This window comes from Typopeltis vanoorti, chromosome 11 (assembly GCF_054136105.1).
Source record: "Typopeltis vanoorti isolate ZY-2024b chromosome 11, IOZ_Tvanoo_1.0, whole genome shotgun sequence".
NCBI lineage: Eukaryota > Metazoa > Arthropoda > Arachnida > Uropygi > Thelyphonidae > Typopeltis > Typopeltis vanoorti.
Window position 1 is genome coordinate 77396352 of NC_143559.1, and position 16772 is coordinate 77413123.

A 16772-nucleotide genomic window follows, 5' to 3' on the forward strand; every position below is an offset into this window, starting at 1 on the left:
ACTGTAAACCTAACTTCACCAACCTTTATGCACAACAAAATTTGGCATGTCATCCTTCTCAAAAGGTTGCATTATCAAAACTTTGCTGATAGAGCTCATATTGTTTGATCCAACCCATTCAATGTATTATGCAATAAAATGGCTTCTCTCCACAGAAGATTCAGCACATCCTTGACTGTAAACAGTCAAGAATGTGCTGAATCTATTTCTAAGAACTCTGAACAAGAGAGTTCCAATTCCTTGTGTTGGTGGAATCTCTGAACTAAATTCGAAGATCCTTAAGAAATATAGGTTAGTGCCCACATTTTTTCTTGTCAAAGCTAACTCTTCTTTGTTACCTTACACCGAGGATAAATATGGGAACACAGTACTAATGTACCATGTTCCCATACACTACTAATGTACTATAGGTTGACCAACCAACCTCTCATGTATGGGGCTCAACATGAAGAAAAAAAAATCTCTATCACTCCCAGACAGTTACTAAGTTCTTTGTGAACGTTGTCTTTTACTTTCAAGAAACAGGAACAGCAATCTTATACCACCTGCCATGAACCTGAGAAGTCAAGCCCAGAACAGCATGGAGCTGACACTGACCACAGAATCTTCTGGTCTAAAACTCGTCTATTATACCACTGCAATTTCAAATTTGAGTATTTGTTCAAAATGTGCTGACATGCTACTATATCTCCCAACTTGAAATACGACTGTCCTTCATTCATTACTAAAATATGGGAGAGCCTCATCCTTATTAGTAACATGCAGTAGGTTTATTTTTAATTCCCACTCCCTTATCACATCTGGATAAAATCTACCAAATAATAACCGAGACTCTACTAAATAATGCAGCAAAATTGGTGATATTAACCAAAAAGAAGGGTGAAAGAAAATTATCTGAAGCTAAACCTCCAAAGAAAGAAAAGGGAAATGAAAAGAGATGTAGAATAGAATGACAACAGGAGAATAGAATTTTTGGAGCTACGGTATGTAAAACAATAAGGAAAAAGATGACACAAGAAATTAGAAATTTCGGAACAAGGAAAATCAGAATTACAATAGAAAACAATATGAGTCTAAAAGAAGTGAGAATAGAGTCATCTATTGGTCAAATTAAATTAACATAAAGATGAAAATGGAGTACTAATTAAAGATAAAGAACAGATCATAAGAAGAACACAATCTTTCTACATGAAATTATATAATGATTCCCAAGACTTAAACCAATATGAAAACAAAAATATAATAGCCCAAATGGAAGAGGAAGAAATATGCAGTGATATTTTAAAAGAAGGTGTTCAGTTATGCTGTGAGTAGCAGTAGTGGAAAGACACCAGATGAAAATGAGATACTGATAGAAATTCTGAAAGCAGGTAGAGAACCTGTTATTGACTATACTAAGTAAAATTTATACATCCTGCCTAAGACAGAAGAAAATATCAAAGTTGGAATAATGTTATCCTTATTATAATTTTTAAAAAGAGAGAGAAGATATTAAAAATTAACACCCTTTCTGCCTCCTTTCAACAATATACAAAATTTTTACAAAAATCATTACCAACAGAATACAAAACAAACTAGCTTTTTGCCAACCTCCAGAACAAGCAGGATTTGGAAAAAATTACACTATTGATCATATAAGACAAACTGAATACCAAAAACCCTTAGGTCTGGCATTCATTGATTTTGAAAAGGCACTTGATTCAATCTCAATGCTAGCTGTTTTAGAAGCCCTAAAAATCAAGAAAGTGAAGTATACTCATATATTAAGTCATATATATTTAAAAATTCCTCTGCATTTCTATCAAATCAGGAACAAATATGAAATTTCCTTTAAAAAAAGGAGTTATCGTCATCATCAATTTCCTAATATGTACCCTCAAAGGGTGTACAGAATAATTATGATAGTATTACATGAAAAAGTTACACCAGTACTAACTTCCAATCAACAACTTTCCTCCAAATTAATCTGGTATCTGTCAAGACTCTGACATTATCAGATCTTATATTTCTGTCTTTTAAAGCACTTTTTACTGTATCAATCCATCTACATCTTGGTCTTCCTCTGGGTCTTTTTCCTGTCAACCTGACAAAGAACACTTGTTCTGCTAATCTTCCCTCTCTCATTCTGTTTGAATGACCATATCAACTGAGATTAGCTCTACTAACACATTCCTGAATGCTAACAATAGCAAGTTCTTTCCTTATCCTCATTTTTAACATGATACTGCCATTAATGCCATCTGTTCATTCCACTAATCTTTCTCAGAACTCTCAATATCAGAAGTCTCTAGTCTTTGATCAAGTGTTTTATTTCTAACCCAGCTCTCAGATCCATAAGTTAAAATTAGTTTGAACACTGTCTTGTATCCAGCTAATATAGTGTTTTGACTAATTTCTTTCTTTCTACCATACCAGCTTTACTAATTCTATTGTATAGTATGTCGTCTATTTCCATATTTAATTTACCATCTTCACTAAATATTGTGCCTAAATAGCTGAAATATTTTACTTGTTCTATAGGTTCACCATTCAGGATACAGTTGAGGTTTTCAATGTTTCTGCCTACTTGCAATGTCTTTGTCTTTTTTTACTGCTGATATTTATACTAAATTTATTACAACAGTTATTGCAATTTAGTCAGGGAACCTTGATTATTGTTGCATGTAATATACTGCTTAGGAGAGGTTGTAAAAAGCAAATTCATTCACTATTACTGTATTTTTTTTTAAGAAAAATTCATATTTTATAGTATATTATTGCTGATTTTCATGTTTGTATTATAACTGATGTATTTCATAACATATTTGTTGAGATATTACTATACTGAAGTAGTGGCATAAAATGATGCCAAAAATGCACAAGAATAGAACAGCAATCAAGAATATGATTGCAGCAAATACAAAATGATTTGAATAGCTCAGAGCTGTAGGCAGTTGAAAATGAATGTCAGTTCAATGTTAGTATACATACATCTTCAAGACCCACCTTTGCTAAATGGGTTGTTGGGGCAATAGCTGCAAGAGGAACTTCCAATGGTCACGATCCTCTGCTACCAAGCTCAGGTGTTCTGGTGGGATTCCCAAACGTGTCCACCCAAGGTTTTGGATATAATCTATCCAGCGAGTCCTTGGACTTCCATGTGGCCTCCCACCCTCTGGCTCGGCAAAGAGGGCCTGCTGAGGAAGCCTCTCTTGTGGCATTCTGACCAGGTGCCCGTACCAACGTAACTGTGATCTCTTAACAAGGAGAAGCAGCGGTTGAGTATTGAGGGATTTCCTGAATTGCTGAGCTTCTGACTCTGTCGAGTCTTGTCAGCCCCGCAACCCCTTGAAGGAACCTCATTTCAGCCGCTTGGATTCGTGTCCGCATTCTTTCGGTCATTACCCAACTCTCATGACCATAGGTGAGGATGGAGACATAGACTGTATTGAAAACAGCCAGCTTTGCCTTCTGGTTTAACTCCCACTTCAATACTACCGAACGGCCAAGCTCCTGCAATACTGAGCTTGCTAAGCCAATTCGAGTATCTAGCTCTACATCCCACTTTCCATCATTAATGAATATGGACCCAAGGTATTTAAACTTCTCCACCTGCCTCATTGGGACTCCACTTACATGTAGAGTGCACTGGGATGGTTGTCTTGAGACCACAAATGTTTCAGTTTTGGCCACATTGATCTTCATTCCAGCATCTGCACAAACAGCTACAAACCTATCCAGGGTCTGCTGGAGGTCATCTGTGGAAGAGCTAAGCAGAACTAGGTCATCTGCAAAAAGCAGATGTCCGATGCTACATCTTCCAATTCTGACACAATCACTGCCTTGGCTGTGCCTATCAATCCAGTCCATAAATATTATGAAAAGGAGGGATGACAGAACACACCCTTGGTGGAGGCCAACAGAGACTGTGAAAGGTTCAGACTTTGTGCTGTTTACCCTGACACAAAACTCTGGGCATTCATACAGGGACTTGATGGCAACTAATAGTTGGCCATCCACTCCATACTCCTGTACTACTTGCCAAAGCTTATCCCAAGAAACCCGGTCATATGCCTTCCCCAAGTCCACAAAACATGTGTAGACATTATTGGCATATTTCCAAGATTTCTCAAAGACTTGCCTTAAAGTGAAGATTTGGTCAGTTGTGCTTCTACCAGGACAGAAGCCACATTGTTCTTCCTGGAACTTTGATTCAACTGTTAGTATATGTAAAGTTATGCATTTCAGTGTAATGAGATAGTCAATGGTGTATAAATGGTGGGATTAAGCCAAACTGATTAGGTTATGGATCTTGGAGTTTAGTCGATAGGAAGTTGAAGTTCAAGGATCACATAACAAAGACTGCAAATACAACTTCGCAGATAATTGGAATGCTAAAATGTAAGGAAAGGAAAGGAAATCATTTTGGCTCTTTACAAGGCTTTGATACAACAGTTTCACTGGGACTATCCGAAATGAGTCATCTAAATAATATTTACAAACAGATAATAGAAGAAGCAGCAGCAGCTAGCTTTAGAAAAAACAGTCAACAATTGACCATATCTTTACTCTTCGTGGTCTCGCCAAAATTGCATGGGATAAGAGGGAGTGACCTTTATTGCTCTTTTGTGGATTTTAAACAAGCATTTGATTCGGTTAATAGAGGGAAACGTATTCAAATATTAACAAAGAAAAATGTAGACTATGAAATATTAAGATTTGTTTCAAACTACTATCAGCATGCAAGTGCAGTAGTTCAATATAAAAATATCACATCTAAAAAACTTGAAATCGAACGAGGAGTTACGCAAGGATGCCCACTCTCCCCATGCCTTTTTAACATTTTCATCTAAGAACTCAACAAAGATGCATTTTCCTCAACAAAAGGAGTAAAAGTCAATGGAAGACCAATCACACATATCATATACACAGATGATGTAGTAATTATAACAGATAACAAATCAAATCTTCAATACCAGTTGGCAAAATTACAAGAAACCCGCAGAAATTATAATATGATTATAAATTCAAGTAAAACAGATATAATGAAAATTGGAAGACATCCAGAAGATATACAAATAACTTAATCAGGAAACCATAGAACAAGTTCATGGTTTTAAAATAGGAGCATATTTGACTTCAAATTTAAATGATATAGTAACAATAAAACACAGACTTCCTTGCCTAGTATATGAGCCACTATGGAGGATACAAGACCCAGGGGAAGACCAAAATTAACATGGCATAAAGTCCTTAAAACTGCACTGGACTTTCAAAGTTGTTGGCACATGAAAGAGCTTGCTTTGGACAGAGAACGGTGAAGGCTCTTATCCACATGGGACTCGACCTGTCTTGAGGACAGAAGAGAATAATAAGAAATGATCTCACTATTGTTTGCAGATCTGGTTTCCATAGTGATGTAGATACAGTTGAAAAAGTGCAAAGGAAAGTGTTAAAGATAATATTGAGACTCTAGAATGTAGATTATAACGAGAGATTGAGATTTTGTAGAATGTAGTTACTAGCAAATAAGAGAAAAACAGGTGATATGATCAACTTCTGAAAAGGTTATACAGGATACCAGTAAATAGAATTTTTAATTTTATAAAGAGTGGGGAGAGGATGAGAAACTATCCATGGAAGTTGAGAAAGAATGTAGTCAAGAACGAGGCGAGAGCTTTTTTCTCCCTCTTTCTTATAGAGCAGCGAGCAACTGGAGTGGATGTAGTGTGAATGAATTCAAGAAAAGATATGGCAGCTGACATGGTGATACATGACTTTTGATGAGATGCCCTGACTCCCTGGAAATCTCTGGTGGTGGTAATAATAAATTATCCTCAAAATGTGAACAACATCATTAGCATTCATCTCTCGATGAATTTTTAATGATAATAAGATTCAGAGACGTTTCTAAAAGCATATCCTGTTAAGGAATTAAATCTATATAGCTGAAACTTTAGACAAAGAAAGAAAAAAAAAATCAAAAAATTTTAAGGCATTCCTTAAGGAGATACTTACATTGACTTTAACATCAAAATCCTCTCCATACTGAATGGCATTATCAATAGTTATTAGAACATCTCCAATACTTTCCTCATCAGTAATATTAAGAGGTAAAAATTTCACTAAACTATAATCATCGACCTATTGGGAAAAAAAGCAAATATAATTAAATTCCAGTCTCCACTCCACTTGTTTTAATTTTTAGCTATTAGACAAACACTTATTTATAAGTAATCTTTTGGCCTATAATTCTAACCACTTACCAGTGGATGTCATGGAAATTCTTGTGGATTCGGTCTGTAAATTTCTAGATCAAAAGGCCCTAAAAATTTCTCTTTTCTAGCCCAAGCAATACTATGTGAAAAATCCTTATGCTTAATAGAAGAATAATTCATTACATATGAATTATTCTTCTATTAATTAGTAATGCAGCATAAGTCCTCAAGCGAACTGCAGCAACACTGCGTTGTATTCGTTCATAGAGTTCACCAGATGCTGGATACTATTAGTGATAGTCTTTGACCAGCTATCTCTAATTGGCCTCTGGTGGAGACTGAGGGGGGGCAGTTCATTCTGCCTACTCCCTGTAAGGGAATGAAAGGCATTAGTAGTTTATTGTTACCATATTGTATACATATAGATTTTCCATAGAATCAAGTTATAGCCAATGGTGACATTTTAAAGATTCCTACTCACCAGAAGTGCAAAGAAGATGAATTTGCAGATTAACCAAGAAAAAACAAAGTACAGTAGAACTCAGTTATAATGATCACGGTTACAGCAAATTCACGTTTATAATGAATAATTTTGAAGGTATATTTGAATTACATTTGATTTAATGCATGTATTTCATATTACGAATTCGTTTCACGGGAATAATGAACGAATAATACACGTTAGTCGTTCCTTTACTGACATTTTGTACGTACGCATTTTCTGGTTGTGGAAAAATGTCGGGAGTCAAATGGAAAATTTTATCAGTTTCCAAAAAAGTAAAAATTATATGGGAGGTGGAAAGTGGCCAATCAAATCTGACAGTAGCAAAGAAGTATGGTTTGTCCCCATCTACAATATCAACAATTTGGAAGAATTGCAAGTTGACTCTGAAAGCTTTTGAAAACAATTTATCGAAGTGTAAAAAACTTAAAAAGTGTAATAAAAGTGACGTTGATGAGGCACTTCTTTCGTTGTTTAAAGTGCAAAGAACTGCTGGCTTACCTATTAGCAGACCAATTTTGAAAGGTCAAGCCAAAAAATTTGCTGTTCAACTTGGTTATAGCGATTTTAAATGCTTAAAACTGTTTTAAGAAAGCCGGTCTTGCGGAATACGAGTGTGAATCTGAAGAAGATGAAGAGGATAATTTACCGTTATCAGCGTGGTTAAAAGCGCAAAACCTGAACAATTTTGAAATGTGCGCAGAGATTGATAATTTTATAGACATTGATAATAGCGTAGCAACTTCAGGCATAACGACAGACGCTGACATCTTAAAACAAATCTCTCATACACCAGAAGATAATAGTAGTAGTGACTCCGAGGAAAAAAATAGCAATGATGAGAAAATCGTTACCTGGTGTGAAGCAGAAAATGCTTTACATATTTTAACAAGATTTATGGAATCGCGATCTGTAAGTTCAGACGACACATTTAAGCATCTTAGTGGTATAAGGAACAATTTCAAACATATGAAATATGCGTCTTGTGCAAATCTTAAAACTCTGACTTTAAACAAATCTCTGACATCTTAAAACAAATCTCTCATACACCAGAAGATAATAGTAGTAGTGACTCCGAGGAAAAAAATAGCAATGATGAGAAAATCGTTACCTGGTGTGAAGCAGAAAATGCTTTACATATTTTAACAAGATTTATGGAATCGCGATCTGTAAGTTCAGATGACACATTTAAGCATCTTAGTGGTATAAGGAACAATTTCAAACATATGAAATATGCGTCTTGTGCAAAGCAAAGCACGCTCGATGATTTTTTATGTAAAAATGTGAAGTTTTAAAAATAAATTTTTGTTCTTTATATGTGTGTATGCACATATGTATTTATGTTACCCAATATACCTATGCTGAGAAAAATCTGAAAACATTTTTAATTCGCTCAAATTATGACCTTCTTGGATATAACGAATAACGGGTATTACGAACAAATATATGTAGTCCCGTGGAATTCGTTATAACCGAGTTCTACTGTATATGCCAGTAACTAGAAAGATTTATGATAACAATCCTTCTCAAATCAAAATCTCAAATCATTGTACATATACTTGGGATCAGAAGTTAATTGTAAAAATGATATCAGTACTGAAAAATTCAGAGATGTATTCTTTCTGCAAATAGATGCTTTTGTGGACTTAGGAAATACTTAAAGTCACATCTGATCTCAAGAAAAAGAAAGATAATGATGTACAAAATACTTGTAAGACCTGACATGAAAGACTGCTAGGTCTGTTTGAAAGAAGAGTTCTGAGATATATTTTTGGAGCAGTACAAGAGAATGGTGTGTGGAGAAAAAGATATAACCACGAACTATATAGATTATTTAATGAGCCAGACATTATTAAGTACACAAAAATAAATGGATTAAGTTGGGATGGACACATTATACGCATGGATAGTAATAGAATAGTTAAGATGTTTAATGCTAAGCCGTAAGGAAAAAGAAAAATTGGAAGAACTAAATTAAGATGGGAAGATGGAGTGATGCAAAATATTAAGGTTTTAGGAGTCAAAAATTGGAGGAGTTTGGCATTGAATAAGAAAGAAGTTTCTGAAGAAGCCAGGGCCCACATAGGGCTGTCGAGCCAATGATGATGATGATGCACAGAAGTAAATGAGGTTTCATTTGTTTCTAAATATGTAGTTAAAAGCATGTTAGTTCCTTTGTCTAGATTTCTGCCACTTAAAACACTGTTGGTTCTGATGTTATCCTGTTCATTAATCAGCTTCTCAGGATTTGTGATAAATGGAATTAGATGACCCATCTTAAAAATTGGAATTTTTTACATTGTACACTAAATAATTATAAATGCTGAGGATACACAAACATTTCTAAAAAGGTATTTCAGCTTCACTAATCCAATATGTATGCCAAAACAGCACACTATGCAGTGCAATTTTGGGATGGGGGTAGATTGAATGGCTCCATTATTTTGCAGATTTCTGTGATACATGATTACTCATATTCTGCTAATTAACACAGCCATTCAAAATTAAAAATGGATCTCATTAAACCACATCTTTGCAGAATTTTCCTCAAAAAACCTCAGAAAGTCACTATATACATGTCCTGTATATTTCTGTACTACCATCATGAAGGGCCATTACCCATATTTAGTAACACTCATACAACGCATTCTCAGATTTTCTTAGAATGTGCATCAATGATGTTTAATATGGACAATGTTTTCAAGCATATTTGACTGTCTTCTTCTTTTTTTTTATTGTCTCAAAATAATAATGAGGATTGTTAGTCATACTTGGGAGTTAATAATTATTACCAACCAAACAAAGAGACTTCCCAACCCTCAAAATACAAATAAACACAGTTAAAACCAGAGAATCTTACCAGAAACACTTAGTATAACTAAAACGAATAACAAAATTGACAATAATCCAGACATTTTCAAGCAACACTGCAATTAGTTTGTTAAGATTTAAGATTGATACTAGATTTTAATATCTACCGTATATTACTAAAATAATAAGCCGAAAGGCTTATGCGTCATCCTCGCTTTCGTATATGACCTGATCTTCGGATCCATCCATTGAATTATTTATTCCACATTTAAGAAATGAGCGTTGAATCATTTCAGATGATGTCAAATCCCATGCTTCTTTAACCCAGCTGGTGACTAGGGTGATCTCAGGCTTCTGAAAAATTCCCACTCTTTGTCATCTTCACCAAACCAGATGACATCCATTCTCTCCATTTTTCACGTAAGTGATCTTTAAATGGCTTATTCAAGCTGACATCAAGTGGCTGCAAAACGGAAGTTAGACCACCCGATATGACTGCTAGGTCTGTACGTAGCTCACATGCTTTCTCTTTGCTTGCCTCTGTTAAATGCGCCCTGAACATATCCCAGACTAGCATGCTTTGTTGATGTAACAAGCTACCTGGACGTATGTTCCATACTTGATCCAGCCACAATTGTAAACCTTCTTCATCCATCTAACCTTTCTGATTGGCGCGAACAATTACACCTGGTGGAAATTTCATATGCTTTGGAATTTTCTTCCTTTTAAATATCACTGTTGGCTTTAATTTGGTTCCGTCTGCCATGCATGCTAGAACAACGGTAAAATGCGTTTTTCATGTCCCGTTGTTTTTATGAAGACACCCTTTTCACCAACTGCGTTTACTGTTCGATTCCCAGGCATATCAAAGTACATGGGCGTCTTCCATATTGCCAATTTGGGAAAGTTCATATCCATGACACTTCTATAATTTTATGATAAATTTATGGAAGGACTGCACTTTTTCTTCAAGCTGCTTTGGTAACTTCTGCACAATTTTTGTTCGGTGTTGTAATGTTAATGCTTTGCATTCCATAAATCTGTTGCACCACGCAGGCGAATCAAGAAAAGATGAAATACCTGGTGTGTCCTTGAATTTACCATTCTTGAGTTGTAGAGCTTGAAAACGAATTGCACTTCTTGTTACTATAATGCCATCTTGTCGTTGCATCAAAATCCATTCATTTAGCTCTTCTTCAAGTTCTGGAAAGGATGCTACATCTCCACGATGGGCACGTTTCGTTTTGGGGATTTTTTCAAGACTGTCTTTTTGCTTAAGCCAAAGTCTAATATTACTCTCTGCTACACCAAATTCTCTCATAGCAACACTGTTATGTTCTTCTGCAAACTGCACGACACGCAATTTAAATCCTGCTCCAAAAGATTAACGTTTAAGTTTCTGTTGGCTCATTTTCAGGTTTGTTTAACGAATAATATTTAAAATGAACTGTGGTTAAACCGATGCACCTAACTGTGCTCTATCATTCAGCGATGGAGAGCGCATCATATCTGCACATAATGCCAGTAATGTAAGTAGCTTTACGTGCAGATACGATGTGCGCTCGGTCGCCGAATGCGAGTGGGTCAAGTAGATTTGGTTGCATAGGCATTAGGTAGTATATATTGTGTATGCAAATCTAATAAGATGTTATATTTTTTAGGATCCGCATATAATGTGAACCCCTAACTTTAAGTAGTATTTTTTATCATAAATTTTTCGCATTATACGTGATAATATATGGTAATATAACAGAGCTGTAAGTCATACAAAAACTGCTCTTGCAATTAAAATTATAATAACAGAATAATTCACGTAACAATATTATTTATTAGTAGAATTTATGCCCAAGTATCACAGGTATCTTCAGTACATGTATAAAGCTAATTAAACAAAAAGGTGCCACCTAAGTAGCTAATGTAAGATAACTAAAAAAAGGTCAGTAAATTTCCTAACTTATTAAAAAAAAAATTATATATATATATACAATTAAAGAAGTTAGAAAAGATTAGCTGATTTATAAAGATGTAAATATATATTTACATCTATCTCCCAGAAAGGGATAGATGTAAACCATCGGATCTGTTTAAATTAGGAGAGTGAAGTAAAGTTTCACGTTTCTTTATAAAGCATTTCAATAAGGAACTGACTTTTGTGAAGGACTCTTGTCTAATTCCAATGAACTCTATGTTGAGTATTGATGGTATATTCTGCAAGTCCAGACTGTTCAGGTTCAAGGTATTAATATAAGACTGGTGTTCTTCTAGTCGAATAGAGGCAGATCTTCCTGTTTGTCCGAAATAAGATAATCCACAAGAGCAAGGAATCTGGATAACTGAGATGTGGAAGCTTGTCCTTTGGAGAAGTAAGAAAGGTGGAGATTTTTCTGAATGGTCGAAAGGCAACAAAAATATTTAGTGGTTTTAAAACTTTTGCTATGCGTTCACTAATGCTTTGCACATAAGAGATAGGAATATGCATAATTTCTTCTGTATTTGAAGAGGAAGAAAATATCAAACCTACTCAAAGCTCTTTTGATGAAGGAATTCTTATATCCATTAGATAAAAAGGAGGAAATAATATATCGGAATTCTTTCTGTAATAGATCATCTGAAGAACAAAAGATTTGATTCCCGTCAGTGTCGTGAGGAGCTGAAGGATCTTCCTCAGCCATAGCCAAGTTAGCCTGTCTTGGGCGTGAACAGCAGGGTTTTTCCTCCAGTTTATCCGGGGAGTTTTTCATCCTGCAAAGCAGGCAAACTGGCCATTGAGAACTCAACACTGCAGGACATAGGATACACCGGGTGTAGGTCTGAGAGGTAAAAGAGAGTATAAAGAAGATGAGATATTTCTGTCTTCTAAGGCACTTTTTACTGTATCAATACACCTATATCTCGGTCTTCCTCTAGGTCATTTTCCTGCCAACCTGGCAGAGAACATTTGTTTTGCTAATCTTTCCTCTCCCATTCTGTTTAAGTGACCATAGCATATCCCCTCCCCCTGTGAGATTAGCCCTGCTAACACATTCCTGGATGCTAACAATGTCAAGTTCTTTCCTAATATCCTCAATTTTAATATGATATTGCCATTGATGCCATCTGCTCATGCCCCTAATCTTTCTCAGGACTCTCATATCTGTGGTCTCTAGTCTTTGGTCATGTGTTTTATTTCTAACCCAGCTCTCAGATTCATAAGTTAATTGGTTTGAACACTGTCTTGTATACAGCTAATTTAATATTTTGATGCAGTTTAGAGGAGAATGATTTGGTTGACATATGCGCTTCTTACAGATCAGCCACTGCCTCAGTTTCCCATTGTATCTCTTCTACAGATATTTCCACTGGTATTTCATTCAGCAGAACTAGCATCCATTATGACTCCCATATCTGCTAAACTTCCAGCAAAATGAGCAACTGCTTCCCAACATCTATTTACAGTTGAACTGCTGACTCACCGTTACTCCCAGTCATCTTTTATTCCATCTACTTCAGTTCTGTGGAACAGCTTGCCCCCCCCCCCCATGAAATATTCCCCAAGAACTATAATTTCCAGATCTTTAAGAAGAATATGAATAGATTACTATACCTTTGAACCCACTCTACACATGGCACCACTTACCTGCTATAGGCCTTGTAGCGTGTGTGTGTGTGTGTGACATATATAAAAAATTATTTAGTTTCATGTGATAAGAACACACTTTCCTGCTTTTATGATGACATAAAGTTGGGCAGAGTGGTCAACTGTTCAGATGACCTAAGTTCTTTACAGGATCATCTTAAGACTGGAAGAGTGGACTAGTGTGTTTAAAATGTAATGTGAATAAATGCAGATATATCCAATTCCATAAAAAGATAATAGATTAATGGACAGTTAAATAAAAAGATTTGGGTATTTTGGTTGATAAGGAATTTCAGTTCAGGAATCATAAATAGTAAAACTCAGCAGATCATAAACATTTATTTAAAGCTTACTTGTGGGAGAAAGGAAATAACAATACCATTATACAGCTTTTTAGCCAGGTCAATTTTTAATTTGCGCTCAGTTTGACTCACCAAGGTTTTGAATTCTTGTAGAAAGGCTTATACGTTGGCTGCACATGAAACTAAATAATTCACAACATATACTGGAATATAAAATAAAATAAACTTTAATATATACTTCCTATATTTCAGCAAAGTCACGTTGCCATCTTCATGGGAACATAAGACTAAGACACATGCACTAAAACAGCAAATGAGGTCAAAGAGATAAAACTACTGTTTTTCACAAAATCCTGATGGTGTCCCCTAGCGGGCTATATTAGGTATTCTTGGCCGTTGGGCTGAAGTTCTCATGATGTGCGTCTCCGAAATTTGGGGCAGTTTCAATGCATCCGAATTTGTTGAGGTTTGGCATGTTTTTTTTAGGGCTGAGGCTGATTCTAAGAATAGTCTTTCAAATTTAAACTTGCTGTGGTGTATTACTGTGGCTTTCTTCCAACGTTCTGTGGCGTGTATCCAGAGCATGGTCTGCAAGCCCCAAGTGGCTGTACTGGTGAAACTGGATGTAGTCTTTGTACATCCAGTTTCAAAGCTCTTGCACGTGGCCACAATGTCGCCATTGCTCCTAGAAAAATACCGGCCGAAGAAATAATGATCCAGATTGAACGCGGTATCCGCTACCTTCCAAACCACATCGGCAACAACATTAGACTGGATGTAGCCTGTGTTCTCACCAAAGCAAGACCACCAAAAACCAACATGCCCAATAGTCAATATAAAACTTAACAGGAAATGAAGAAAAACAAAGAAATAGTAATCACCAAAGCGGATAAAGGGAACGCCACCGTGGTTCTCAACCAAACTGACTACACCGGTAAGCTTAATACTTTATTATTAGATCGGACTACCTACCTCCCTATTGAATATAATCCCACCAACTCACAAATTAGAAAACTCCATAGGCTCCTTAAGAAGGTCACTTCTTGGCCTGTGGAAGTTAACAAAAACTAAAACCTTTTAACTCTAGATCCCCCCCCATATATATGGGCTTCCAAAAATACATAAACAAAATGTGCCATTACGTCCCATAGTGGATGATTCCCCCACATACAAATTAGCCAAAGTGCTCACACACTATACTGGCAACACACCATCACACACAAAAAACTCAGCCCATTTCAAAGCCAGTGTAGAAAACTTTACACTCCAACATATGGACACAATGGTCAGTTTTGACATCTCCTTCCTATTCACAGATGTCCCACTCAAGGAAACCTTAGAGCTCATCCAAGCCAAATTTCCTCCCGATATCTCAGCCCTATTTCAGTTCACAATAAACTCAGGCTATTTCGTTTGGCAGGGAAAATTCTACAAACAGATAGAGGGGACAGCCATGGGTTCACCACTCTCCCCACCCTTGGCCAACTTCTTTATCGAGCCTTTTGAAGAGAAAGCCTTAAACTCTGCCCCACAAAAATCTACCATATGGCTTCGCTAGTTGATGTGTTTGCTATTTGGCCACATGGCTCTGATACTCTTCTCCTTAACACACTTAAACAACCAACACCCCAGAATCAGGTTCACCCAAGAAAAGAGGAAAACAACAGCCTCCCTTTCCTAGACACATACTAGTCACCTGCCACCCTAATGGCACCTTGGTTTTCTCAGTTTATAGAAAACCCACCCATACAGGCAGACATTCACCAACAATCCCACCACTCCCCCCTCACAACAATATGAAGTCATTAAGACACTATATAACAGGGCTAAACTAATCTGTTCAAATGCCAATGCCCTAACCACTTTCTCAGCCAATGGCTACAACCCCCAAAAAATACTAAAACCAGTAACCCCCCCCCCCCTTTCACAATAAAGATTACTCTAAATCCATCACCATTCCCTACATCTGGGGCACCTCTGAAAAAATAACCAAATTCCTAAAAAAATATGACCTGGCCTCATGTTACAGACTATATAGAAAATTGGCATCCCTTATCTGCTCCACAAAAGACCAACCACTTCCCCTAGACCTATCTGGTGTATACCAGGTCCCTTGCAGCTGTAAGCTGTCCTACTTTGGCCAAACAGGCAGGACAGCGAATATCAGAATTTCGGAACACAAAAACTACATCCGGTTTCACCAGCACAGCCACTCGGGGCTTGCAGACCATGCTCTAGATACATGCAACAGAATATGCTGGAAGAAAGCCACAGTAATACACCGCAGCAAGTTTAAATTTGAAAGACTATTCTTAGAATCAGCCTCGGCCCTAAAAAACATGCCAAACCTCAACAAATTTGGATGCATGAGACTGCCCCAAATTTGGGAGACGTACATCATGAGAACTTCAGTCCAATGGCCAAGAATACCTAATATAGCCTGCTAGGGGGGGACACCATCAGGACTTTAGGAAAAACAGTAGTTTTCTCTCTTCGACCTCATTTGCTGTTTCAGTGCCTACATGCACGTGTCTTAGTCTTATGTTCCCATGAAGATGGCAATGTGACGTTGCTGAAATATAGGAAGTATATATTAAAGTTTATTTTAATTTATATTCTAGTATATGTTGTGAATTCCTTAAGTTATTTAATAAGCAAGGTTTTTAATGGATTTCCAAAAAATTAAGAGTAAGTTAAAATTGCCTGTGTATATAGAGGGATTGTATCATGAATGGATGAGAATTGGTTGGTTGGTTAGTTGTAATCTGATGACTTTATCTTACATGACACAGACAAGATTTAACTGAAGTCCATAACTTAGTTCAACATGGAGATAGGAGTTCGTTGTGTTTAGATGAACCAGGCTCTACTATCAGGGTATAATAAAAAGACAGTGATGAAGAGAGTTTGAATAAATTAATTTATTCTAATTAATTAATGAAACTAATTTTGTTGTGTATTTATATAAGACAGAATTAGATAGCTGTTATGATATTATTAGACAGAGATAGGTAATCAAAATTTATGTACTATGATTAGTTAATATGTAATGATGAACATATCAGAACTGTTGTTCTGATATGTTCATCATTACTGAACACTATTTCTGAAGATTAAAACTGCAAATTCAGACAAATCAGCTTGTGTCAATTTGTATAACTGACGATTTTGAGTAGAAAGCAGGTACACATTCAAATTTTCAAATTGAACAAAAAGGGGTCACGTGGTAACACTCAACAGGAAAGAGGCTACACAAAGCGAACTGTATTTGAAAGAAGCTCTTTTGTGAAACAATAAAGTTGCAAACTTGGATGTCTCAAAGACAATCGTCTAGATGATTTCAT

The 16772-nt window shown here is 36.2% G+C and overlaps 1 protein-coding gene across 1 annotated transcript in view; it reads right to left on the reverse strand.

The window, feature by feature from the left end:
- The window catches only part of LOC150101765 (GPN-loop GTPase 3), a 134239-nt gene that overhangs the window by 10985 nt on the left and 106482 nt on the right, over window positions 1–16772 (reverse strand). The window contains exon 7 of the mRNA XM_090400120.1: window positions 5998–6123. Coding sequence (XP_090256246.1) covers window positions 5998–6123 — 126 coding nt within the window. The remainder of the gene's footprint in view (window positions 1–5997; window positions 6124–16772) is intronic.